The sequence below is a fragment of the Astyanax mexicanus genome, chromosome 13, assembly GCF_023375975.1.
Source record: "Astyanax mexicanus isolate ESR-SI-001 chromosome 13, AstMex3_surface, whole genome shotgun sequence".
NCBI classification, from domain to species: Eukaryota; Metazoa; Chordata; class Actinopteri; order Characiformes; family Acestrorhamphidae; genus Astyanax; species Astyanax mexicanus.
In genome coordinates, this window is record NC_064420.1 from 29,862,501 (window position 1) to 29,889,815 (window position 27,315).

The 27,315-nt window shown below is 36.8% G+C and overlaps 1 protein-coding gene across 4 annotated transcripts in view; it reads left to right on the forward strand.

Moving 5' to 3' along the window:
• Positions 1 to 27,315, forward strand: part of ndrg3b (ndrg family member 3b) — a 106,636-nt gene that overhangs the window by 65,979 nt on the left and 13,342 nt on the right. For 3 of the 4 annotated variants that reach the window (XM_007250757.4, XM_007250758.4, XM_049486345.1), the window contains 8 exons: positions 17,233 to 17,338; positions 19,320 to 19,440; positions 20,871 to 20,933; positions 21,991 to 22,051; positions 24,399 to 24,485; positions 24,835 to 24,891; positions 25,673 to 25,776; positions 25,883 to 25,948. In XM_007250757.4, coding sequence (XP_007250819.2) covers positions 17,233 to 17,338; positions 19,320 to 19,440; positions 20,871 to 20,933; positions 21,991 to 22,051; positions 24,399 to 24,485; positions 24,835 to 24,891; positions 25,673 to 25,776; positions 25,883 to 25,948 — 665 coding nt within the window. Of the gene's footprint in view, positions 1 to 8,248; positions 8,545 to 17,232; positions 17,339 to 19,319; positions 19,441 to 20,870; positions 20,934 to 21,990; positions 22,052 to 24,398; positions 24,486 to 24,834; positions 24,892 to 25,672; positions 25,777 to 25,882; positions 25,949 to 27,315 lie in introns of those variants that run through there. The other variant, XM_007250759.4, reaches the window with a different exon arrangement.

Sequence of the window (27,315 nt, forward strand, 5' to 3'; positions counted from 1 at the left end):
AGCAGCATGATAATGGAATTGGAGCAGTAAAGATAAAGTGTCTCAGTGCAACTAAAGTGACAGTGTTTGTAAACAGTAATTGTCCTTGTAAAGTGACAGTGCAGTGTGTTGTTAGGTGGAGTTTAAGAACCTTACAGCTCCTGGAATGAAGCTGTTTCTGAGTCTGGTTGTTTTGCACTTGATGCTCTGCCGCCTCCGGCCAGCGGGGAGCGCGACAAAAAGTGCGTGTGCTGGGTGGGTGGGGTCTTTCCTGATGCAGGTGGCCCTTTTCCTGCATCTGGAGGTGTAGATGTCCATGATGCTGGGGAGGCTGACTCCAACAATCCTCTGTGCAGCCTTCACCACCCTCTGCAGAGCTGTACCACATTAGCAGTTACTCTTTACCACATTATGTTTTTCATTGTTAAAGTACAGGGACTTTGTATTTCAGCTACATATGACTGTAAGAAAGTGGTGTTGTATAATTGGGGTAGTTTTACAGCTTGTCTAAACCAGTACGGAAAATACTGAGCGTTTTAATCAGTTGGTGCGATGCTCTGGGAAAGCCCCAGCAAGAGAGTGGAAAGTGTGATCAAACCGCAGCAGAAACTGGCATTAATTCAGTAATCCATTGTTTTAACAGTGAAACAAAAACACATTTTTATTTATTGTTATTATTTAGCAATCTTTTTTTTTTTTTTGCTCCCAACATGGTGACCATTACCTTAGACTAGCACAGCCTGCTTAAACTAATACCTCACAAAAATGTTTGTTTGAATGGTTTTATTGAACACATGTTAACATTCACAGTGCATGAATTAGACACTGGAGATGGACTGGGAGTTTAGAGGAGAAAAATCAGATTGGAGAATTGGCTATTAAATATTAAATATTAGAAAATAGATTAGTGCTGGGCAGTAATCCAGTTCATTCAGTTTACTGTGAGGGGAACTAGAACCGGTATGCGTTTCTCTCATACCGCAACACCACTGGAGGCGCTGTGGAGCACCGTGCAGAACAGCATTGTCAGAGAAGCACCCGCAGCCCTATGGAGTCAAATGCTGGTCTTGCTCTTTTCTGTCTGGAGAGAAAATTCAGAACGCCTCCTGCTTCTGTTTCTCACTTTGAGTTTTATTCAAGTAAAACAGAGCAGTAACTACAGCCCTTTTAAATATATAAATACTGTAGCTTGAAGGATGATTTGAATATATTTTTTGACAGAAAGAAGGAAATTGTGGCTGATTTTAATACTGCAATGCCCCTTATTACTTTAATAATAACAGTACATTTATATTAAACCTTTTAATATATTCTTTTTAGTTTTTTTTTTTTTTTTTTTTAGAAATATCTCTTTAAATACTTAAACATCATTGAATATTTTATGTTAAAAATATGTATGTTAATTGAACTATTAAAAATATATGTAATATTTTGTAAAGGAAGTTGTGTTAAAGTTGTTAGCGTATCTTAAATCATTCTGGAACCAGCCTGCAGTGGCACTACATCTATTATTATTAACATTTAGTTTTTTATAGAAGCTTTTAATAAAATTGTTTCTATATATTGCCAAAAAAGGTTCAACTATTGTCAAGACAACCTTTTTTGACACATATGTTGGACTGTTTTTAGCATAGATTTAGTGTAGATTTACAGTAAAAGAAATGAAGATCAGATTGGTGGTTGTTAAGCAAGGGTTTGGGTTTGTGCCAGCTTTAAAAACATGCACTCTCTCTCATGCTTTTACATTCTCTCTCTCCCTCATTCTGTGTGTCTATCTCTCTCTATCTCTCTCTATCTGTCAAGTGTGCGGCCAACAAATGTGGGCTGAGTTAGCAAAAGATATTTATATACCAAAAACTTCCGGCTTCAGCTGAGGGAGGGCCAGAATTAGAGTTAACGGATGAATGAGTATATTAAGGGTAGTAAAGCCGCTCTCAGAGCAGCATCTCCTCAACGGATGAATTTAATTATAATCTCTCAGGTCCCCTGGTTTGTTTGAGAGTTGGGTAGTCTGTGATCTGTTCTTTGCTGCTCTCTGTTGGTGAGAAGTGGTACTGCATTATTTTACTCTACCGAGTATTTTTATAATTTTTTTTAAAATGCACTTTGATCAGCAAGAGAGACGGTGCGACTTTTGATGTCTGAGGAAAACACGAAAAAAAAAAAAAACGCTCGTCTTTTCTGATCTCCTTTCTGGCTTTTTAACAGATTTGGAGCATCAACTGCTTCTGAAACAGGATACACCTGCTGCTTGATGTGGCTACATGTGTTCCTCCTGCACACACGCAGCTTCAGTAAAACACACACAGAGGAGTGGGGTATGTTCCACAGTGGGGGCGTACACACTTGACTGGCTCACTTTACATGGGGTCTTCTCGATTGCCTTAACCCAGGGAAGCCCTTTCTGCTTTCGCCCACTCTCGGTCTTCCCAGGGCCAGGTGCATCCTGGGAAACTGAGTTAGAGTAAGTCAGGCAGGTACATTCTCTCCTCTTAAATGTCAGCGGTTTATCCATCTGTAAATTGAACCCCCCCCCCCCCCAACCGTTTTTGTAATTTTTAACTGGGCCATGTTCTGTGTTCTTTGATAATCTGGTGAGATTCATGTACATGCAACATAAACAGCATGCACAGTTTTTTTTTTCCTCCAAATACAGTTGTTTGACTGTCAAACCTGGATTTGCTTAAAGTGGCTGTTTAAAGTTTTTCACATGCTTTAAACAGTGTCAATACATTTTTTATGTAATATACTTTTTATGTACGTTTTAAAATTTTTGACATTTTTTTGATGTTTTGTCTGTTTAACTTAGTTTTGTTTGATAATAAACACCCAGGTGTCTACTGTCATAAAACCTTATCGTGACAGACAATGCTTTTTGTATTAATTGCTGAGAACAGTCAAGATGATTCCTTTCGTTAAATTTCTTTCAAACAAGGTCTGGAATACTTAATCTGACCAAAAAACCTGTGCAACACTTATGGACATGGTTAACATAAGGCTTCTGTTTTGCAAGGAATGTAAAATTGTGAATGTAACTCTGTATTGTAGTGCTACGTGGTTGTTTTAGCAATTATTAAATGAGGGATATTGATATTGAGGGATCAGAAATCACGTGTTCATCTTACATTTGTGCCCTTTTCCTTTATTGAAATAGGGAAGAATTTCCATATTTTTTTGCTTAAAGAAGATTTTCAGGCAAACTGAACATCGTCTACTTATCTTTACTTCTCAAAGACTCATGGACCATATTTTGTACCTGATCATGATTTATAATCACCTTTTGACATCATCTGTTTAAAAGTGATATAATAAAAAAAATCACCTCTTTACTAGCACTAATTTTTCCACATCAGAACTTTTTTTGGAATGAGTTGTAGAGCTAAAATGCAGGAATGGATGTGTATTAATAATTATACCACAGTTAGTTCCGACCCTGCAATGTGATTGGCTAAGAGACGTTCTATGAGTGCCGTTATCAGCCGGTAATGCACTTTAACCGAAGCTATTTAGGTATTACTCATACTCTTACGCATACAGGTAACCTAGCAACGATGCAGCGCTTATAAGCTATATATATATATATATATATATGTATATATATATATACATATATATATATATATATACATATATATATATATATATATATATATATGTATATATATATATGTATGTATATATATATATATATATATATATATATATATATATATATAGTATGGTCCACTCCACCAAATGGGTGCCATTTGCTTGTTGTATCTCTTCTAAATTAAACTTTTTCTAATTTTTTTTTTTTGACATAATTTTGACATAAAATTTGACATTAAAAAAAAAAACAAGTCCACAAATTCCTTTGATTTTTTTCTCTCAAGAAAGTCTTTATTTTAAAGAAATGGTTGACTGCATGTTCAAATAATTGATATTTATGACAAAGTCACTCCAGTTACTGGCACTCATTCCTGTAACTGGCAGTAATTCCTGAGTTGTTTTGAGTAACAGGAATGAAAGTAACAGGAATGAGTTTTTAGCATAGAATCAGCAAAAACATTGAAAAGAGCTAAATGGCAGCTAATGCTAATAGCGTAAGGACACTAAACACATTCTAGGTGATTTTCCTAACATTTGTAGTTTAAAAATAAACACACAATATTTAATTTAGGAAACAGAGTGTTGAGATTGACCTACTCAGTCATAGTTACAATAAGATCAAATATGCAGAAAAACAAACGAGGGAACTTAATTTTGGTCTTCTAATAAGTATATTTCATGGTAAAATTTATAGTTAGAGAGTGGGGACAGGTAACAAATGCTATTTCTTCAGTGTTCTAAGTAGTTTTTAATACAATTTTAATTGCATATCTTTTGCAATTAGGTCAATAGACAAGACACTATGCTTAATAATAAAACGTATTTTAAGGTTATTTTGTGTGCACATTTTTACATGTAATTTCCTGGGGACAGAAATGGCACCTATTTGGTGAAATGTCCCAATATATATTTATCTTGAACCTGCTCTCATTATAAACAAACCAGTGTGCATGTATGTGTGCCTGCGCATGTGTGCACACATTCTCACACAGCGTGAGAGCTTGTAACAGGCAGCCATATTGTCGCCTTATGTTCAAATCTGCAGGTAATCCCCCCCATTCAAGCCTTCTTGGGCTGCGTAAGCTGAATCTAACTCCGCTTCAGAGAGGCAAGCACATTCCAGCTGGGACATAGCACCTCTCCATGTCTGTTTATGTAGCACGGGATTTGATATGTTACTGTGTCACTGTGTGAAAAGTGTGTGTATAGAATCTTTAATGCGGGCTATATGGCGCTCATGTGAACTCGGTCTTTAGTATTGTGTTGAAACTACAGTGGAGTTAACAGCTAGTCTCTATGGCAACACTTGCTGGCACACACCAGTTGCGTGTGATTTGGTCAGCGGTCCAAACACTCGCTGTGGTGGGTTTTTTTCACATTCTGTCCAGTGTGCCTAGTAATCCCCTATTAAATGTATTTATTTATACTCCTATACTCTATACTCATTGTCAAAAAAATCATTTCAACTAGTGCTGGACGATATGGCCAAAATTCATATCACGATATATTCCTTAATTTCGGTCGATACGATATAATTCCGATATCGATATAAATACTTAGAAGGCCTCAGAAAACTGCTAAGAATCCCTGCAATGGAAATACGTACCTACTAGGGGTGGGCGATATGGCCCTAAAATAATATCACAATATTTCATGGTATTATTGCGATAACGATACTCTTGGCGATATGACAAAAAAACAAAAAACTTTTTTATTATTGTATACGATATGATATTGCACACCTTTAAGATATTTAAAAAAAAACAATAATTTTAGCAGATTTATAACAGAAGTCAATAATTGAGAATTACATGATACTAATAATAATAATGCACTCCAAATATCTCCATATATCCAGTATTAAAGTAAAATAAATGACACTTTACAGATATAATCTGTCTCTAGTAGATATTTAATAGGAAATTAGAAATGTGTGAGTTTTTCTTTTGCTTAAAACAGCAAAAAAATTAGTACCCTGATGTGATAATTAGGGGTGAGTGATGTGGCACGATATTTCAGAGTATAATATCGTGATATATGATATGGCACACCCCTAGTACCTACTACTGTCTACTTAATTTAAGTCTTTGAAACCTCCTTTCACGAAAACATTATAATACTTAAGAAATAAACAATAGTCAAGATAAATCAATGCTCAATTTTATTTGCATATAGCAAAATAAAAACATGACATCCCTGTCAAACATAAGCCAATATAACTATTACCAATAAAAAATAACTTAAAATTAGGATAGAAGCAGAGCTTCTTAGTCTTTTGTAAACAAATTTAACAGATCAAAACAAAAGTGTTCCAACTAGGATAAAGAACACAAGAAGCCTTTATACACATAAAAGCAACAAGATTTTCCCGTCAAATAAACAAACCTAAAGGATTCATAAACTTTAAATAACTTAAATAACTTACAACATAAGCTATAAAAGTGATTCAGCCAGTATAAGGAAAATATTGTATGTAGTGGAACTGATTGAGGTGGTGGAACAGATTAGATGTTTTAACGTTACCGCTGCTGGTCGGCTCCACTCTCCGGCACAATTAGCAGCAAACTGAAGTTTAGCAGACCTTCGAGAGTCGAACCAAATCCTCACCACTGAATTAGACCTCCATACTTCAATTAATCACTTGTGGAAGCGGCAGGGGCATTCATTTTGCATCAAAAATGTCCCGCGCTGGGAGCCAAGAGGACCCGCGGCTGACAAAGAGGACCCGCAACTGACCGCGGACCGAGCGAACCAGAGGCGGACCGAGCGGACCCGTGGGCGGACCCGAGGCTAGGCTAGGCTCGGTTCCGTTCCGTTCCACTCCAGCGCGGAACATTTCAGATGCAAACCGAGCCTACCTTAACCTTGGATCCGCTCGTGCCGGCTCCGTTTGGCTCCAGCGCGAGGCATTTTAGATGCGTAGCGGACCCGAGCCTAGCCTAGCCTAGCCAAATCTAGCCTAGCCTAGCCTATCTGGCTACGTGCCTATGTGATTACGTCATCACGCACAGAGATAGTCCAGCTACGGAAGCTGATTGTGTTCAGCTGTGCGGCGAGCTGACGCCAGTAAAACGCATGTCCGTGACAGATTCTGTAAATAATACATATCGATATACCACAAAAATGATATCACCGTTATTGAAACATTTCTTATCGCGATAAATACCGATATCGAATTATTGTCCAGGCCTAATTTCAACCAACAGGAATTAAACTTTTCTCCTGCTTTTTTCTTGGTGAGTGCAATTTGTAGTTTTCCACAACCTACTTTCAACACTGTTCAAACACGACAATGTTCGTCCACATGCTTCCACTTTAAGAGTTTGAATTGAAGACACAGATTCTACGCCATAGCCAGCCACAATGTGTGGGATTCTATTGGTCACACTATCCACACTCTTTTGCACCAATTTTTTCAGGATATGCATGAGAGTGTTCAATCTGCACAGGAGAAATTATTGCAGAACACCTTTAGGAACCTCTACAACTCTAAGCCGAGACATCTGGCATGTTGCATTATACATGTTAAACCCTATTAGTTTCCTTTTATCTTTATCTTCCTAACAAATAGCACAGGATACATTATTGAAGGATGCCATTAGGAACCTCTACATGCTACTTTTGTGTGTGTAGCTCAATAAATGACCATCAGATTTTGACTAACAATTTTTATCGTTTTTTGATCCTTTTATCTTCATCTTCCTTACAAATAGCACAGGATACATTATTGAAGAACGCCATTAGGAACCGCTACATGCTACTTCTGTATGCGTAGCTCAATAAATATAAACATATTAGTTTACATTTTGTCATCATTTTTATCTTTATTTTCCTGACAAAAATAGCATAGAATATATTATTTAAGGACCCCATTAGGAACCTCTACTTGCTACTTTTGTGTGTATAGCTCACTAAATATGGCCAATAAGTTTTGCTCATATAAGTTTAAAATGTTTAATAATTTATTGTTCCTTAATCTTCAAATGCTTAAGAAATAGCATTGCACTCTTTTTTTGGTGCAACTATTTTGGCTACAATTTCTTTGACGAGATGTGTGTATGTGTACATAAAACACACACACATACTAGGGCTGCAACGATTAGTCGATATAATCGACAAAGTCGATTATTTAAATTTGTTGACCTCAAATTTTATTGTCGACTAAACATTAGTTTGTAACAGCATTACACAAAGTGCTGGGGACAGAAGCGCAATAGGAAATGGGTCTCAAAAAGTGCCCAAACACAACAGATTATATATTTAATCACTAAATATTAATACTTTCTATGTTAAAACAATGTTTAGATGCCTTTTAAAACTCATGTTCAGCTGTTTCTTTTGCTGGAGCACATGGCAGAAATAATCTTTGACTAATCGACTAATCGTAAAAATAATAGTCAGATTAGTCGACTACCAAAATAATCATTAGTTGCAGCCCTAACACACACACTAACTGAAACACTTACTCAGGGTTCCGTCACCCCCCTCGTAACTTCACCTGACCCTCTAAATCCAATTAGAGCAGCCTGAATGCCCTCCACATTGCCTCCGAACCCCTCCCTCAGTCATTTACGCTGCTTGCTGGCTGGCTGGACACGTTTCTCTCGTGCTTGCTCTCTGTCTCTCTCTCTCTCTCTCTCTCTCTCTCTCTCTCTCGTGCTTTCGTTCTCTCTCTCTGTCGCTCAGAGGACCGTTTTGTTTGCCGATTTTCCCTTTTTTTTTCCTTTTATTTTTCCTTTTTTTTTTGTTTTGCATCTTTCATCTGCCAGCCCCCGTTGTGCGCTGCCACCGCCCCTTGTTACCAAACAAGGAGCAAGCATTCGTCCCTCTCGCGCTCCCTCTCTCTCTCTCTCTCACGCTTGATCTCGCTCCTTCTCTGGATCTGGATCTCTCTCTCTTTCGTCTTTCTCCCTCTGGATCAATAAAATGACGACAGAACTGGCTCTTCAACAGATCACTTGTGAGATTATCGGTGTGGTGAGTGTGTGTGCACATTTGCATTTCTGAGTGTTTGTGCATGTGTGTTTCTATGTGTGGTCAGTAGCAGAGAGTGGTGAAATTGCACTGGTGTGTGTTCGCGTCTCAATAGCCTGTTGATTCTTCTCTCAGGCAGCCTCGCTAACTCAGCCGAACTGGCTAATCTGACTCACGGTGGTTACACTGTTGTTGTTTGTGTGAGGGGGAGGAGAAGGGAGGGAGCGAGGACGTCATGTGTCCCACCAGTTGTGCATCATGTGTTTTTCATTTATTATGGTTTCCCTGCGTCAGTGTGTCTGCTGGTTTTGCTGAGGTGGGTTTGTCTCTGCTGCTGCTGCTGCTGATGATGGCTGGCAATCAGTAGTAAATGTCAGTGAATAGCCGTCACTGTTGAGCGTAAAGGCGTGTCTATTCTCTCTGTTTTCCTCTTGCTTTGTGTGAGAGTGCCAGCCATCCTGCTCCTTCCCAAAGGGCAGGCCTTTGATTTCAGTATGTGTGTCTGTGCATCTGTGCCTGCATATGTGTGTGTGTGTGTGCACGCGTGTGTCAGGGTGTGTACGTGTGGGGGTGTGTTAGATTAAGCTGAAGGGTGCTGTGTCTGCTGCTGTCTATTGCCAGGAGGCTTGGGTGGTGCTGGGCAAGGCCTGTGTAGCTAATAGGATGAATCTCATTGATTTTTTTTGTTGTTGTTTATCTGAAAAATCATTAAATAAAACAGAATACTTCCCTGTACTCTGGGTTCTGTTTCGCACTAAAGATGAGGGCAGTAAACCAGAAATGTCACTATACCATTCGTTTAATATAAATTAATTTTGTATAATCATAAAAAATATTATTGTCATGCTTAATTTTCTTTTATGAGCATATGTTGGATAATGACTTTATTTAAAGGAGAAATCCAGTGTGAAATAGACTTGGTCTGTAGTGAAACTTGATAATGGGTACAAACTTTTGTTGCATAGTCCCAATCCATTTACCTCCAGCTTTTTAAAATACAGTGCTTTTAGCTGATGCTCCCAACAGGCTTACAGTACTAGCAATAGGGGCATGGAGTTGCCCATGCAAGAAAATCACTATTTTCACACAAATAAAAAGCTCAAAGTAGATCTACACTTTGTAATAGAATTCCGAGGGCCCTGGTATTTAAAACGGAAAACAGTTTAAAAAATATTTTGTCCTGTATTTTTTTCAAACATATCAGAAAAAAAGGATTTGTTAAAATTTAAGTTATACTGCAAATATAGGCCTGCATGTAACATTTTCCCAATTAAACAGTTTTTTCAATTGCTTCGCTGATGTGTCAGAGCTGGGGATCTGGCACTTTACTCCAAGTGCACTGGCTGCATAGTGTTGTTTTGGGATACTAACATTAGCCTAGTGTCAGGATCTTTACAAGTCCTAGTGAGTGAGTGAGTTGACTGGCTTAGCTAAATTAGAGCGATAAATGTGTTACTATGATTATTGATACCATATTTATTACCACAACCAAGTAAGCTTCAAAAACTTTTAAATAATAATTTTTTTATTTAATTTAATTTGCCCAAATATCTTAATGAATGGACCAATAAAAATTATCCAAGATGACCTGAAATAAAGTCTCTTTACATTGACTTCTACTGAAAGTTAAGAATTTTTTTCTCTCTCCTGTGGTGTTGCCATTTTGAAAATATATGTTCTTCATTGAGCAGCGACGATATGTAATATTTTGGCTGGAGATTAAAATGTAGTTTTCCAATCCGGGCTCAAGCTAACAGGGTTGTAAACAGAACACAGGACACTCTCTGGTCAGCTTAGAGTTAGCTTTTAGCCTTTGTTGTGTTTGAACAGTTGGGAATGTGAAATATAATGAGACAAGACTATTTCATAACAGGTTTTGGGTTTGGGATTGGCCTTTTTTAGAGCTCTGTTTTGTAATGTTTATTTTTTTTTGTAATGAAGAGGCAACAGTGCTTGAGGTTTATGTTTTGTCCCTCACAGCTACTGAACTCTTATTATTCAACTAGGTCACTACAAAAAAAAAAACAATGTGTTTTTTTATATTCAACTATAAAGACATGATGATGGAGTAACAGTTGTATTGATGAAATGGGAGTTTGGCATTGGCCAGTTATTAATCTCTAGAATGGAAATCCTCTGTGTAATTGGTTCTTTAATGACTCCTTTAACATATGGTATAATTTAGCACCAAAAGGCCATTTTAATGAATTGCCATATATTAGCAATTTGTCCCCATTTGTTGCTGTATTATGAAGAACATTTATCTTCAAAGTAAAAAAAAACACTTAACAGAACACTTAAACATTCATTTAATAGACAAACAAACTATTAATAGAAGTCAATCTAAAAATACATTACATTTATTTTAGGTAATTTTGAAAGTGTTCTAACCAGAGGTGGAAAGTAATGAATTACATTTACTCACATTACTGTAATTGAGTAGATTTTATGAGTATTTTGTTATTTTTTAAGTAGTTTTTAAAATAGTTAAAAACTTTTTTTAATTTTACTTTTACTCAAGTACATTTTGACACAAGTAATTTACTTCACTACTTTGGAAATCTCCCCGTTACTGAGTAAAAAAATAAAATGCTGGTGAAAAACTTCCACATCAAACCAGCGAAAGCATGTGGTGTAAGTATTTTTTAATTACAGTTAAGCTAAACTGCTTGAATGTTAAAAAAAATGTAAATAGCAGTTAAAGCATAGCAATGGCAAGTTAAAAAATAATAATGAACTGTAAAACTATAAAAAAAATACAGTTTATAGTCACCTTTATGACCATAAACTTTTAACAGTAAAGAAAGAAATGGATCATAGAAACCTATGCCACTTATTCTTGAAAATGTTTTATGGGGTGGTCTGAACAAATACTGCCTGAAAGGTCCAAATTATTATGTGGAATAATAGTTCATTAAAAACGATTTAATTTATGATTTGTTATACTTTTTTACATCACATAATTAAAAGTAACTATGTTACTTTTACTCAAAGTACATTTTAAATTGGGTACTCGAGTAGATTTTTAGATGGGTACTTTTACTTGAGTAGAATTTTAGCAAAGAAAAGGTATTTTTACTTAATTACAATTCTTGAGTACCGGTACTTTTTCCACCTCTGGTTCTAATTATGAAATAAACAAAAATACATCTACCAAATAGAGTTCTCTGTTTATTGGGCAGCAACAATTTCATCATTAATGAGGCGCTTAAAATACAAACTTACAGTAGTAAAGAAAATAACCGATTTCCCCCAGAAGGGGAAAATGGCAGACATATGGTAATTGATTAGAAGTGCTCAAATGTTGCACTGTTGTGATTCTAAAACCAGAATCCTTGCAGCTCCTTTAAGCATATTCTAGGCCACATTTAGGTGCATGATCAAACATGACTGCTGTTGAATGCATAAAAAAATAATTAGTACTGAACATTCAGTAGTGCAGCAGATCTGTTGCTGTAAGTTTTATTTGATTCTTTTTTTTTTCTTTAAAAGTAGTTTCAGATCTGTTTTTGCTCCTGTAATGCATGTAGATCTGTCACTGAAACACCTGTGATAAAGCAGCAGACTGTTAAAATAACAGAGTTCTTCAAAAGATCAGCCTGCAATCATAGCTCATCAAGCACACTTCAGATGTTATGAATAGTCTGTGGTCACACGTACACTCACGAGCACTCACCTCAACTGTCTCATCTATTTTTAACCTCTGCACCCTCCCGGAGCTCCAGAGTGCAGGGGCTGCAGGTGTGAGCTGAGGAGTGGTGGTGATGCTGCTGCTGGATCTGAACTGTAGAATAAACTGTAGAAAGTTTAGTCTAACAGTTGGATTTGAATGTCACAGGAGACAGCTTGGACAACAAATGATTCCTGCCAAGAGAGGAAAAACATACAAAATGTATAATATAATATTGGTAATAGGGCTGTGACTAATGATTATATTAAAATTTTGCTGATCTGATTATTTCCGTTTAGTCGATTATTCGCAGATTATTTTTGTCATGGCTTCTATTGCTTTAAAGTAAAAGAAACAGCTGAACATAAAAAGTTACATTTAAATGCCCAGAGGACGTTTAATTAAGGAAAGCATTGATATTTAGTGAGTAAAAACAAGTATCTACAAAACAGCAACTCTACATTAGATAGAAAATCTTCTAAGCTTTCAATGGAAGTTAATGTAAAAAGAGTTTATTTCAAGTCATTTTAAAGTATTTCTATTGGCCCATGTTCTTTTGGCACAGTGTAAGGTACAGTTTGTCTGTTCAACTTTTGTAGTAAACTTAAAATAGGCAAAAATAGAGATACTTGTTTTCCATTACACAGTGACTATATGTAATCTGTTGTGTTTGAGCACAGAACAATCTAAATGTAAACTATGTGAGCCCATTACCCCTCTCCCATTGTCTTTTTTTTTCTGTCTTACTCAACACTAGAATTTGGAGTAGACTCTTTTTTTTATACTCAACATTATCGACATTGTAAATGCTTCAACATCCCATCCTTTCAAGGTGAAATTAGAGTCAAGTTAAATGAGACCAAACTACATGTTTGTTTTAATAAATTAAATATTTTTTTTTCTTTGTTTGTGAAATTAAAACAATGCATAAAAAATCAGCATAAAAATTGTATCCAATCTGTGAAATGTGGTGGTGGTAGTATCATGGTGGAGACCGATTTTGCTGTATCTGGGCAAGGACACTGTGCCATCATTGATGGAACTATGAATTCTCACTTACTGAAACACTTGCTGAAACACAAAGGAATTTGGGTTCTGCAGCAAGACAATGACCCTAAGCACACAAGTCATTCTATTAGAGAATGGTTAAAAAAGAATATAAAGATGTCTTTTGGAGTGGCCAGTAGAAATGTTGTGGAAGGGTCTGAAGTAAGCAATTCACAGGAGGAAACACACTAACAGTTTTGTACAAAGGAATGAGTTAAAATACCAATTTGCTAATCAAGACTAATCAACAGCTTCCAGAAACATGCTGTTCCCAAGGGCCACACTACATACTGAAGGAGTTTACATATTTTTGGAGAGGAGATGTTGGGGGGGGTATTAAAAATAGTAAATGTACAACACCAAATCAGAAAAGGTTAGTATTATTAGGTAGTATAGGGCTAATGAGGTAAAAAATAATTAAAAAAAAACAGGTGATTATAGTCACGATTTGGTACGAAAGCAGTATAAACTTTTATTTATTTTATTTTTTGACTGGGCTTATATATAGGTTTGTGACTGTGCTGTACATATAGGAGTACATATCATATAAAACACAAAGGCCTTAAGTTAAGGCTTTGATTACTGTTGGGTTTACTTTATCCCACAAAATTACACAATATATGAAGGAATAAGCCTTCATTAACACAAAAACAGTGGAAGAATATAAAGAATAGAAAATAAAAACAGATACGCCAACAACTTTAACACAGCTCCTTTTTAAAACTATATATTTTAAATAAAAACACTATAGGGTAAATGGTCCTTAAATACTTAATCTTTAAGTATTTAAAAATATATTTCTCAAAATCTCTATTGCACAAGTAATACACAAGTTAATATCAATTTATAATTAATATTAGATAGATTTTAGTATTAAATTCAGCCACAGTTCCCTTTTTTCTCCGGTTCACAAATGGATTCAGTAGTGTGCATTAAAATTATCCTTCAAGCTACAGTTTTAATATATTTAAAAGGGTTTCTTTTCTAATTGAATAATTGCCGTTTGATGTTGTTTTTCTATTTTACTCCGATAAAAATACTCATGCAGTGAGGAACAGCAGCAGGAGCTCCTCAGATATAGTTCTATTCTCATTTTCCCCCCAGGGAGGACAGAAGAGCGATAGAAGAGTGTTTGACAACACAGAGCTGAGTTTCCAATATGTTAGCTGTGTTTTCTATGCTGTTCTAACTTGTTTTGATTTGGGGTTGTGATCGTCTATGTCTTTTTCCACTTCATCCAGAAGATGAATTAGATGCCTGCAAGTAAAAGGTCACATGGCTTTAACTAATCAAAACACTAAAATGCTCATTAAATCTAATATCGCAAACAATACGTTAAAAATGACATTATTGCCAAAGTTTACTATGCGTATGCATAAAGTGAAATGTCCACTGTGGCCACACCAGCGACCCAAGCTACAATCGTGACGACTCCAAAGCGGTTTTGTGGTCCTGTGTGACGACAAACATCGTCTACGAACGGAAACCAAACACCCACACCTACCAGAGCATGCACAGAACCACATACAAGGTTTCAGCCAGTTATTGTCCTCTCTCTAGGCTCTTATTTTATGTCTTAATGCTTTATGTCTGGTCACAGTCAGTCTGAACCAAGTCTGAGGACCAGATGATTTCAATTCAGTTGAAATTGAAAATCAGTTCTATCTGTGGCTGGAAAGTTGTTCCTAAGAGCAGGTTATTAGATTAAGGTCAAGCGTCACTGAGCTTTATCTAGTGCATAATGTCTAGTGTCTGTTTTTTGATGAGTGCTAGAGGCTGCAGCAAGGTTTCCTGTTGTGGTGGACTAAGTGGCCCAGCTTTCTGTCAATGTCCTGTTGACAAGTTTATACACTGCCTAACTGGCCTAAAAAAAAAAGAAAAAAAGAACTAAATTTAACTATGCAAATGTAAGGTAAGATCCACCCATTTAGGCCTGTCACGATAGCATTTTTTTGTGGACGATATATCATCTCAGAAATTATTGCAATAAAAGATATTATTGCCATTTTAAGACAATTTAAATTTAAATGTCACTGGCTAAATGATAATAGTATAGCATAAAGCATTTATATCCTTTTAAATGCAACAAAATTTGTAATAATCATATTTCAGTTTTCTTTACCTACTGCAGTCCACACTGTGTGTATGAAGTTGCAGTTATAGAAAATTTAAAGAAGACAGCATGATTGGCTAAAATATTGTTTACTGTTACATATATGTGAACAAAAAGTTTAATAAACCCAATAGATGTTGTCACGATTATCAAACATTATTGAGGTAGTGTCCCTTTATTGTTCGATAAGTCAATAATATAATTGTGACTGTCCTAGTCCAAATCATTAATTTATGCATGAAATGGTGATTGTTTCAGATGGAAACACATTATTTAATCCTAACTGATGCAGTGAGTAGCTTCTTATTTGTTAAACAACTATGTGGAAAAATAAATCATGTGGTTGTGGAAAAGATGTTAATCTGTTTCAGAAGGGTCAGATTTTAGGCATGCATCAGTAAATCACTTAATTGTTTGGTAAAATCCAATCGTAGAGAAACAACAATAGAACTAGAACAGAAATATGTTTAATAGTGACAGTAAGAACATTTCCACACGCACTGTGTGAAGGGAACTCAAGCTATCAGCTCTAAAAAAAAACTATGTAGTCTTAGGAAAATCCCTTAACAGTGAGGTTATCTGGCAAAAACAGCTTCAATTTGCTACGGAGCACAAAGATTGGATTCTAGAGCAATGAAACAATGTCATGTGGTCTAATGAGTTCAAATTTATCCTGTTCCAGAGTAATGGAAGCATCAGGCATACCAGGCAATTGTGCCTAGCGCAAGCCTGTGGGGACAATGGTATGATCTTGGGTTGCTGCAGTTGCTCAGGTCTAGGTTCAGCAACAGTATGTGCTGAAAGAATGAGGTCAGCTGACTTCCTGAATATACTGAATATAGAACAGGTTATTCCATCAATGGATTTTTTCTTCCCTGATGGCACGGCCATATTCCAAGATGACAATACCAGGATTCATGGGGCTGGAATTGTGAAAGAGTGATTCCTGGACCACAAACACCACAGCTGCAGTCAAGAAGGCACAGCAGAGACTCTATTTCCTGAGAATTCTCAAGAAAAACAACATTCAAGAGAAGCTGCTGGTGTCATACTATCGCTGTGCCATTGAGAGTGTGCTAACCTACTGCATCTCAACCTGGTACAGTAGCTGCACAGTGGCAGAAAGGAGAGCACTACAGAGAGTGATCAACGTGGCCCAGAAGATCACCGGCTGCCCGCTACCCAGTCTGGAGGACCTGTTCAGCTCTCGCTGTCTCAGCAGAGCAGCCAACATCCTAAAAGACTCCTCCCACCCTGGACATCATCTTTTCCAACAGCTGCCCTCTGGAAAACGCTTCAGGTCCATCACTTCCAGGACAAACAGACTGAAAAACAGTTTTTACCCCAGTACTGTACGAGAACTGAACATTGCAAAACGCACGCACACTCTCAGACCACTACCAAGGAACTAAAAAAGAAAACGTACAAACCTTAATAGCTGGACTTACAACGCACTGTGCACTTTCTGTATTTATTATTGGGTAAATTGTTACTATATTGCCTATATTTTCATACATCCACTGTAAATGTGTGTAAATTTGTTTATTTGTACATAAAGCTGTTATTATTTTATTTTATTTTATTTTTGTTCAGGCACCATAAGGATTGCTGCTAAATTTCGTTGTACACTGTGCAATGACAATAAAAAGTATCTTATCTTATCTTATTTTATCTTATGAGATCATCATTTTCACACATGGATTGTTTACCACAGACTCCAGACTTTAAGCCCTTATTGAGAATCTTTGGGATGTGTTTGAGAAGACTATGTACACACTGCTGACGTTTTTTGCAGGTTCTATGAAACTTGTCCCAAATGAAAAGCTCTAATTTGTGGAATTTGGTTCTCCTCTCTTTCTAGGAACATGATATCGAGACTCCCCATGGAGTTCTTCATGTCACTTTGAGAGGAACACCCAAAGGCAACCGTCCCGTCATCCTCACCTACCATGACATCGGCCTCAACCGTGAGTAATCTATGAAGCGCAGTTTTGTAAAGCAATTCTTAAAGTATTTCTCAACCTTAGCTAGTCATTGTAGTTAATGAGCATTCCTACTTGGCTAATCTTTAGAAAATGCTTTGCATGGCTCTGAGGATCACAAGGGTCGCAAGTTCAAATCCAGGAGAATGCTGCTTTGCCAGAGAGTGCACAATTGGCCTTGCTCTCTTTAGTTGAGTAGATCAATAGAAGTGATGTAGGGTCTTTTCCCCCTACATCACTTCCATTGTGATGCTGGCTTGCGTATTATCCTATTGGCTGATGTATCAGAGCTGGGGACCCGGCTTTTCTCTGAGCTCATTGGCTGCCTTATTGCAACACAAGAGTTGATGCTAACTTCACATGCACAATTGTCCGAGGAGGTGTATGCTTGTCCTAGTGTGTAGATGGGTTAATTGTCCGAGCTAAATTGGGGAGCAAATAAAAAAAATAGGTAAATATAAACTAATAACAAATATTGCTTTTTGTAGCAGGCAATAATATTAGTAATTTATTGGAACATTGGCACTCCAAACTCCCTAAGACATCCCCCCCAATGAATAGGGTGAAGAATATTGGTTGTCAAATTGTTTGAAACTGACACCAATTAATCCATAATTTCTGGTATTTGCTTGTTATCGTTATGAGTATTTAATCCTCTTCAGTAACACAGATAGAGTGAAGCATTGTTGAGAATTGTCTAATATATATGCGATATATCGAGTATTGCAGTCTCACAGTATCATGGTATCATTATCATGTAGAGGTATAGTGTTTTTGTTTCTAGTAACAATACTGAGTTCACTATTCGATTTTTCATGAAATTTTATCCATAAGATCCATAAGAAACCCCTTTTGGATGCTGCAACAAAAAATATGGCTGTTGGCTTAAAAAAGTGACTGACATCAAAAAGTGGTTGTGTGATTGGCTTCAGTCTCAAATGATTGACACATCCTTCGTCCTTTGCTTATGCACAGTGAGTCTCTAGCCAGCACTAGCAGAGTTCAGACCTTTAGTGCTCAAAGAATGCAACTGCATGAGATTTCATAGTAAGAGAATGTGGAATCATCTTTTCCTTCAGTGCGAATCATCAAATTTTTCCATTGTGCCTTGATGCATCGCTACACCGCTATTATCGTGGGCAATGTGTCATGATATCATATAGTGAGATGACCTGTGATTTTCACCCCTTAAACGCATATATCATAAATGACATCACACAAAAAAATCAAAGAAAAACTAAATAAAACAATAACTAAATACATAACACAGACTTGTGGACAGGTCTGTCAGGTTTAATTAATTTAAGAGTCATTCTACAGTACTTTTCCAGTGGCTCTTAGTGTTGAGAATCACTGCTCTAGATAACTTGCTTACACCCATTCATAAGAGCTGCGATCTTGTACTGTGGCTGTGAAAACTATTAGACACATGCTCACTGTTTTGTAAGTCTAATCATCATTAAATCTTAAATGCTAAGACATTGTAACAGATGCTAAGATATTCTAGAAGATTACTTTCCACTGTCCTGTTTTGAAAGCTTGGCATTTGGCCAGGCTAGCTTGCTTAGCTGGATCTGTAGCTGAGCTGACAGATTGAGGGAGTGTTGCTTTGGCTGAATTTGGGCCACTGGGACAGTGCTGCAGTGTGTGGAAGCCTGATAAATCCACAATGAGGGAGACCTACAAAGTCTAAATACTTCTTTTTTTTTGTTTTGCATTCGCATTGTGCTATTCTTAACACTGCCAGATATCTTCATAAATAAAAAAACAGTTCATTACAATAAAGAGAAATAAGATTTTATCTCCATAGATAAAACAGAGGAACTCGGCAAGCTAAAAATATTAAAATCTAATGTAACTAGTCTACCTAAAAAATGATCAAATTTAAGATTTGCAGTTCAAGTACAAAACAATTAAGTTTTTCAAAATTTGGTGATTATTGTGCTGTTTTTTTTTTATGCTGCAGATAAGTCATGCTTCAACACACTGTTTAACTTCGAGGACATGCAGGAGATCACGCAGCACTTTGCCGTGGTCCATGTGGATGCTCCGGGTCAGCAGGAGAACGCACCACCTTTTCCAAGCGGGTAAGAGCCACTCCACATTCTCAGCACAGTGGACAGATCTAACATCACTTACCCCTAGGCCTGTCAAGAAAACAATTTTTTGCAAACAATATGTTGTCCCAGAAATTATTGCGATAAACGATATTGTTTGCGTTTTAAGACCCATAAATGGCACTAATATGATGATCATATCATAGCAAAGGAATTACACCCTACTGAAAACCATAAACTACTATATATACTTATGAGTCTAATAAAGGTACATTTTGAGTTCATTTACTCCCTGTCCCATGGTGGCCACGCCCACAGTTACATTATATGTAAGTGTATTTTGTAAGTGCAAATACAATGGCCGACATCATGATTATTAAAATGATTGAGGTCATGTCTATTTATTGAACGATTAGTCGATAGTGTAGTTATTGTGACAGGCCTACTTACCACAGATGTCCCTAGATCAGAAGCAACCACAAGAACTCTTCATCAGTACAGAGCAAGATACTTATCCACGCCATAACAACAAGCATCAAAACCAGCTATCAATACCTACCATGTGGCAACAAACTAGGAACTAGTAATTTTTTTTGAAAAAAATTTCCCCTTTGATCAAAAATGTAAATCAATAGGGGACTGTACTATACTGTTCAGTTGTAAAACAGATCTCTTTCTTTGTAATGGTCTGGGAGTTAATAAAACTTTTTAAATGCTGCATGACATCCTTGTACATCTGTGGAAATGGTCAGAAGTGCATCACATTGCAGTCGCAGCCTTTCAGTCTATTTTAGTGTTCATTTAGAGTCAGTGAGTCAGATTTCCTGTACACTGGAAAAGAGGCTTCAGTGGCGGCCTGAGCATTTGAGACTTTCAAGTCTCAGACAAAATTGAAACAAGTAATGTTTTCCTGAAGCTTTGTGGGAAGAAGAACATTAGTGACTGGACACAGTACAAAGTTAACGTTGATGTCTAAAGGAAATCTTTTTTTTCACAGCCTATAAAACTCAAGGACACCAAGAAGCAGGAACAAAGCTTAGACTTTAGAACAAGGCCCAATCCCATTTCACCCCTTTGCCCTACTACTTACCCCTGGAGTTTCACATGGTTCAATTTTAGGGCCAATTAAAGTGTAAAGAACTTCAGATTTCAATCATTAATATTTTTGTGCATGCATTACATTTTCTGAATTCATCTGGTGTACCACCCTAAAATGCTTTGCCATACCACCAGTGGTACACTTACCACATTCTGCACTACATTTTTAGTGCACTACAAATTATTGCACTATATAGTGTACAGTTTTGGACAAAACTAGTAACTATTTAATTTTTACTGGACATACCAGAAGTACTTTAGTTATCAAGTAAATTATTTACTTATCATTTGTCCCAGCTTGTTCCACATAGTTTCCTTTTGAATCATTTGAATTCACCTCTCCCTTTGTATCTTCCCCCCAGGTATCAGTACCCAACAATGGATGAGCTGGCTAAGATGCTGCCATCAGTGCTGACTCAGCTCAAGTGAGTAGAGCTGCAAAAACTGATTAACACTTGATAAAAACTGTGCGATTTGTTGGCTTAAGGATATTGGCTCATCTTTTTTTTTATTTTTTATTTTATTTACATTATTTGACTAAAAATGAAACAAGTAAATATCACAGACAGACTTTCAGAGATCTGCATGACCCAGAAAATATGTAAAAGATCAATATATATGTTTGAATTATTGTCAGCCATGATTGTGCCTTTTGTTTTCCTGATTAATCAATATAATAACAAATGGGTCAACAAGTTTATCTGGCTTCACTGTTTGCTGCACATTTATTTTTTTTATTGAAAAATGCACAACTAACTGAATTTTATCACGGTGTAAGTCTCCAAAATACTGCAGTGCCTAGTAGTAACACATAGTAGGGCTGGACAATTTTTCAATATCAATGCATCTCATTATATAAACTGTAAAAATGGTGATATGGATTTATTTATTTATTATTATTATTATTTTTTTTTTTTACATTTTTGTTAAAAATCATTTTTTCTCACGTCTGTAGGCACAGAAATCTATTATAAATAAGAAATACAGCCACTTTAGCTTGTGATCATCCATCTTCCTCTTGATTATATTCCAGAGGTTTTCTATTTTTGGTAAAATCAAAGAAACTCATAATTTTAAGTGGTCTCTTATTTTTTCCAGAGATGTATATTTTAATTCAAAGTTTGTGTATATATTGTCCCACCCTAGACACCTAATAGTTTTCCAAGCCAAGGCTGCTGGATGCTGGAGTGACATAACTTCAAGTGCTAAACTGCCAATTACTAAACACAACGGTTCTCAATTTAAAAAATATATTTTTTGTATAATTATGATGCTGTTAAAACTTACCATTGCTCATAACGACAAACAGCAACTTTAGGAAAATTGCATTCTACTATCTGTACAGCCTGTTTAATCAGTAGGTAAATTAGTAGATTGACAGTGCTGGTCACGGTCATTTTCTCTTGGTGTAGGAGATGTGGTTAGTAAATGAAAAGTGATTTGCTGCACTGTGTAACTCATTATGTGTTGCCTCTTCTGTAGGATTAACAGTGTGATTGGCATTGGGGTGGGTGCAGGAGCCTATATCCTCACCAGACTGGCTGTAAGTGAACTCTTATTTTTCTTATTTCAGTTTTTTCTACATGCAATAATAATAATAATGATGATCACCACTGAGTGAAAGGGGGTTAAATGCTTTTATAAATGCTTAGTAAAAGGGAGGTTTAGAGTGGAGGCTAAAACATATGGAGGTTATTTTTTACGGTGACTGGGTTATTGATTGGTTTGTTGGTGATCATTGGAATTCCTCTATAGCTATGCAAGCTCTTTATAGTCTACAATAAAATCCTATTAATTATTATTAAAACACACACATTCACACTCGCAGGGAGAAATTTGGAATGTTCGGACTGTCTGACAGTTTGAATTATCTGGAGTTTGACAGCATTGCAAAATTCCTTTTTTCATGTAACGTAACGTAAACCAAATTATTGCCTTACTGGTACTAAACTGGCACTCTTTTTTTTTTTTTTTTTTTTTTTTTTTTTTGGACTAGTTTGTCTGTTCTGTCTGCTAATGGAGGGTGTACCAAAGTCTACATGAGTTTGCAAATGACGTGGTCCTTATCTTTAAAAATCTCTAGTTTCATGCTTAATATATGATTGTAAGCCAAAGATTAGCTTGTGCTACGTTATATGTGGGAATATACTGATATACAGACTGTTATATTGTGTTTTTGTTTTTTTTGTTTGCTGTTGTGATGCAAGCTAATGCTATCTAACACTGCCAGAGTGTTATGTGACGATATATCAGGGGGATAGAATTGTGCAAAGATGTGTTAATTGTGCGTAATTATAGCACTGCAGCATATTCACACACTGTGGAGGTGTTTAATACAGTTCAGCAAAGTACACTCTGTTGTTAATAATGTTGATAATGTGCTCTTTCTCTCTGTCTGTCTCTTGTTATCCATCCAACCATCTCTCTCGCTCTATGCATGGCTGTATTTATGCTCTCGCTATTGTTCTGAGCAGCTGATTGTTGCTTTGATGTAAGGTCACATGTGTGACAGTTACACAGCTCAAATTCAAGCTGAAAACCAGACGTGTGAGCTGCTCCTTCAGAGCTGGGTTTGTGGCGCTTCATTGGCGGGAACTAGGTGAAGGTGTTTTTGAGTGGGCTGATTGGGTTAAGCAGTGTTAAGTGAAACATCAGACCACCGTACACATTACACTACACTGTTTCTCACAGCGCTCTACTGACCTTCTCACATTTTGAGCACACCCTAGGTTCAAATATTTAGGTTATGTACATTTATTTGTTTTGATTTCTACGTTCAGTTAAGCTGCATGTCACGTTAAAATGTTTGAATGTAACATCAAATAATATGTACCATGTACCTAACAAAGAAAACTCCTATTTAAAAATGGGTTTAAGTAGCTCTTTCCATAGTGCAAGCATAAATACAGGAATAGCCAAATAGCAAAATATTATAACACCTGTCAAATTTATATATTTGAAACTTAACTATCTGACTAGCACTGTAGCACTGTAGTTGTTTGGGTTGTCTTGTTCTGTTACTGCTAAACCCAGGCAAAGATAAAACCACACTCAAGTCTTTTGAGAGATGTAGAAATGGTGCTTTGAATGTTCTTGATTGGCACATTTTTGTATCTGCTATTAACAAGTGTGATTATTCATTAAGCTCATAATTGGAATCACTAATGTTTTGATTCTGTATTTTTCAGTAGAGGAAAAACTAAGGAGTAATATGTAAAAACGATAATAGTAATGTTGCCATTTTTATTAAAAGGGGCACTAAAACTTGTGGTGATGTATGGGTTTAGAGACAGGGCTGGAGGGAGAGCTGATTGGCTGAGCTGCAGCAGCAACAGTGTGCCTCTGATAGCGGTGAGACAGAGGGTTGGACGTCAGCAGGGGGCGGTATTAACAATTGTCTGATTTGCATATTGTAAGTGTCTAAGTATCAAAGTACACGGAAACGCCATCCTCGTCTATAGCACAGTTGAACCTGTGAGGGTGCTGCAGAGGCAGAATTACCACAATATATAGCGTTTTTTAAAGGTTAGAAAATGTTTATAAAAAATTAAGCAGGACTGGTATGTTTCATTACTTCAAAGGTGCACATTTCAGCTATTAATGAAAAAAAAATGTCTAAGTATCGCATTTAGCATTAAAGGTGTTCTAACATACCATATCACTCACCCGTGTTAGCCCCTAGCTAACAGATTAGAATCAGCCAGAAGTACTACATAAAATTGTAAAATTTGTACTTTATTGGGAAGACTATACTAATACTAAGTAGGCTCTCGTTTTTTTTTTTTTTAAACCCCTCTCCAATCTTTATTAGAATGGTAAGATAAGATGTTGGCTAGACAAGATGTACCGTTGGTTGCTTAATTTCAGACTTCTTGGTTTGTATCTTCCAGCTGAATCAGTCTACTCTGGTGGAGGGTCTGGTTCTCATCAATGTGGATCCCTGTGCAAAGGGCTGGATGGACTGGGCTGCCTCAAAGGTAACCTTAGATGTGCATTCTAAAACCAATGATTAATTTACTGTGATGTTAAATTGAGTTTGTGGCAACAGTCCCAATACACAAGTGATTTACTTAATGGCTTTGTCTTTTAAGGTTCTTAAAATTTGGAAACTTTCTGTCTGATCGATTTTTTCAATAATAAAAAATAGTTTTAGAATAGATAAATGTCCAATGTACTCTTAAGAACCAATTCAGAATAGTTCACATAAAATTGCATGAAAGCTTTGCAATAGCCAGTTGAGTATTTTGGAGGAAAATATCAATATTAGTATATATGATCAGTTAATATTTTGCTAAATAATTGTAATTGATTTTTTTTTGTCTGCAGTTATCTGGGTGGACCAGCAATCTGGTGGACATTGTGATGGGGCATCATTTTAGCACAGTAAGTAATATAAAAACCTTAATACACCTTCAACCCAATAATGTAGTAAAAGAAACACATTAAGGTGCTTTTACACTACTATTAATGGCTGTTTTTACATTGAAATCTACACCGTCTGGCCAAAAAAATAAAGTCTACACCTAAGATTTAACTAAGCAAATGATGTGGGGTTGATGCTGCAGTTGGTCAGGTCTATGTTCAGCAACAGTATGTGCTGTAAGAATGAGGTCAGCTGACTACCTGAATATTCTGAATGTAGAACAGGTTATTCCATCAATATATTTTTTTTCCTTCCCTGATGGTACGGCCATATTCCAAGATGACAATACCAGGATTCATGGTGCTGGAATTGTGAAAGAGTGATTAAATTTTACACATGGATTGTTCACCACAGAGTCCAGACTGTAACTACATTGAGAATCTTTGGGATGTGCTGGAGAAGGCTTTGTGCAGTGGTCAGACTCTACCATCATCAATGCTGCAAAATCTTGTTGAAAAATTAAAGCAACACTGGATTGAAATAAATCTTGTGACATTGCAGAAGCTTTTCGAAAAAATGCCACAGCGAATGCGTGCAGCAATCAAGCTAAAGGCAGTCCAACGAAATATTAGTTTGTGACCTTTTTGTGTACATACACAGATATCTGCATCTAATGCAGGAGGTGCCACATACATATCCTGGCAAAAGTCCTGGGACAGCATACTAGGTCTCCTGTTTCATGATGCATAGAACATTTGTGTAGAGATCTAAGCTACGAAACGGTCTGGTCTTGTGTTTTAGGACGAGCTGACGGAGAACCAAGAGATCATTCAGACATACCGTCTGCACATCGCTCAGGACATCAACCAGGACAACCTTGCACTCTTCTGCAACTCCTACAATGGGTACATAACATAGACTGCTGTCTGGCTCCTGTACTTTTTGTGTGAAGATATGAAAGAGTTTATATTCAGCTTTTTTTTTTCTTCTGTCTCTCTCTCTCTTTCACAGCCGCCGAGACTTAGAGATTGAGAGACCCATCCTAGGGATTAATGAGGAAACAGTCAACACCCTGAAGTAAGTATTCCTTCACAACTGCAATACTAATTTCATACAAGATAACTGTTAAGCTGTTCAAGTTGTATTTTATAAGCATTCTGACTTTGGTTCAGTAATCAATTCACACGATCTGACCAGAGAGCAGTGTGGAAACTATGCAACAGTGTTGTTGACCACAATCAACCACGGAAGTTGATGACTCCCGATTTTTCCACTGTGATATATATATATATATATATAATCTTTATCTTTAACTTGATATTTTTTATACAGTATATAAATTCTGCATTCTTTTTTCTGTGACCCGGGTTAGGTTTAAAATCAGATAAAAAACTATGTTGAAGATCAGTTTCCTGATTATTTCCTAAATGTACAACTACAGGAATATGGTGCTTATATTGTATATGTTAATTAAAAATTATTCGGACAGAATTAGTTTTACCTAGGGTGGGGCAATAATAGGAGTAATGTATTTTTCTACATTACATAAGGAGATTCATGACTGATTTGCATAAGAAAAGTAATCTAGGCATAAATTACTGAGAGATGGGAGAGGCTCAATTTCTAAAGAGCATAAAGATCGAACTCTGGAGTAATAGAAGGCCATGTGGTCTGATGATTGGCACATCAGGGTAAGAAGAAAGTACTGTATAAGCCTGTGGGGGCAGTGCTATGATTTGGGGTTGCTACTGTTGGCTAGCTTCAAGTTTAAGCTTAGTTGATTTTGAGCAAAGTATGTAAAATTGAGCATTTTACACCCTGCTGGGACTCTACAGTACTTATTCTGCCTACTGTATTAAGGCATATTAAGGCATTTTTCTACTGCAATGCCCTGCTAACTGGCCTCCCGACTTGTGTAGTAAAACCACTCCAGATGATCCAGAACGCAGCAGCACGTCTGGTCTTCAACCAGCCAAAACGGGCACATGTCACCCCGCTGCTCATTGAGCTCCATTGGCTACCAGTTGATGCTCGCATCAAATTCAAAACTCTTACAATCGCCTACAAGGTGATGACAGAACAGGCTCCTTCCTACCTGCACTTGCTCCTGAAGGCTTACGCTACCTCCCGGCCGCTGCGCTCCTCCAGTGAACGTCGCCTCGCTTTGCCAAACATTCACACAAAGCAATCCAGACTGTTCTCATACAGAGTTCCCCAATGGTGGAACAAACTACCCTCCACTACCAGATCAGGAGAATCTCTCGCTATCCTGAAGACAGAGCTCTTCAAAGAGCACTTACTCTCCTAACACCTCTAACACACTAACTACTTCTAACCTCATTTCCCTCTTCCTCTCCTTCACTCCTCTATCCTATTATTCCCCTTTGTCCTCCTTTTATCCCTATCCAAAGATGTTTTTCCTTTAAACTTATTTTACATTGTAC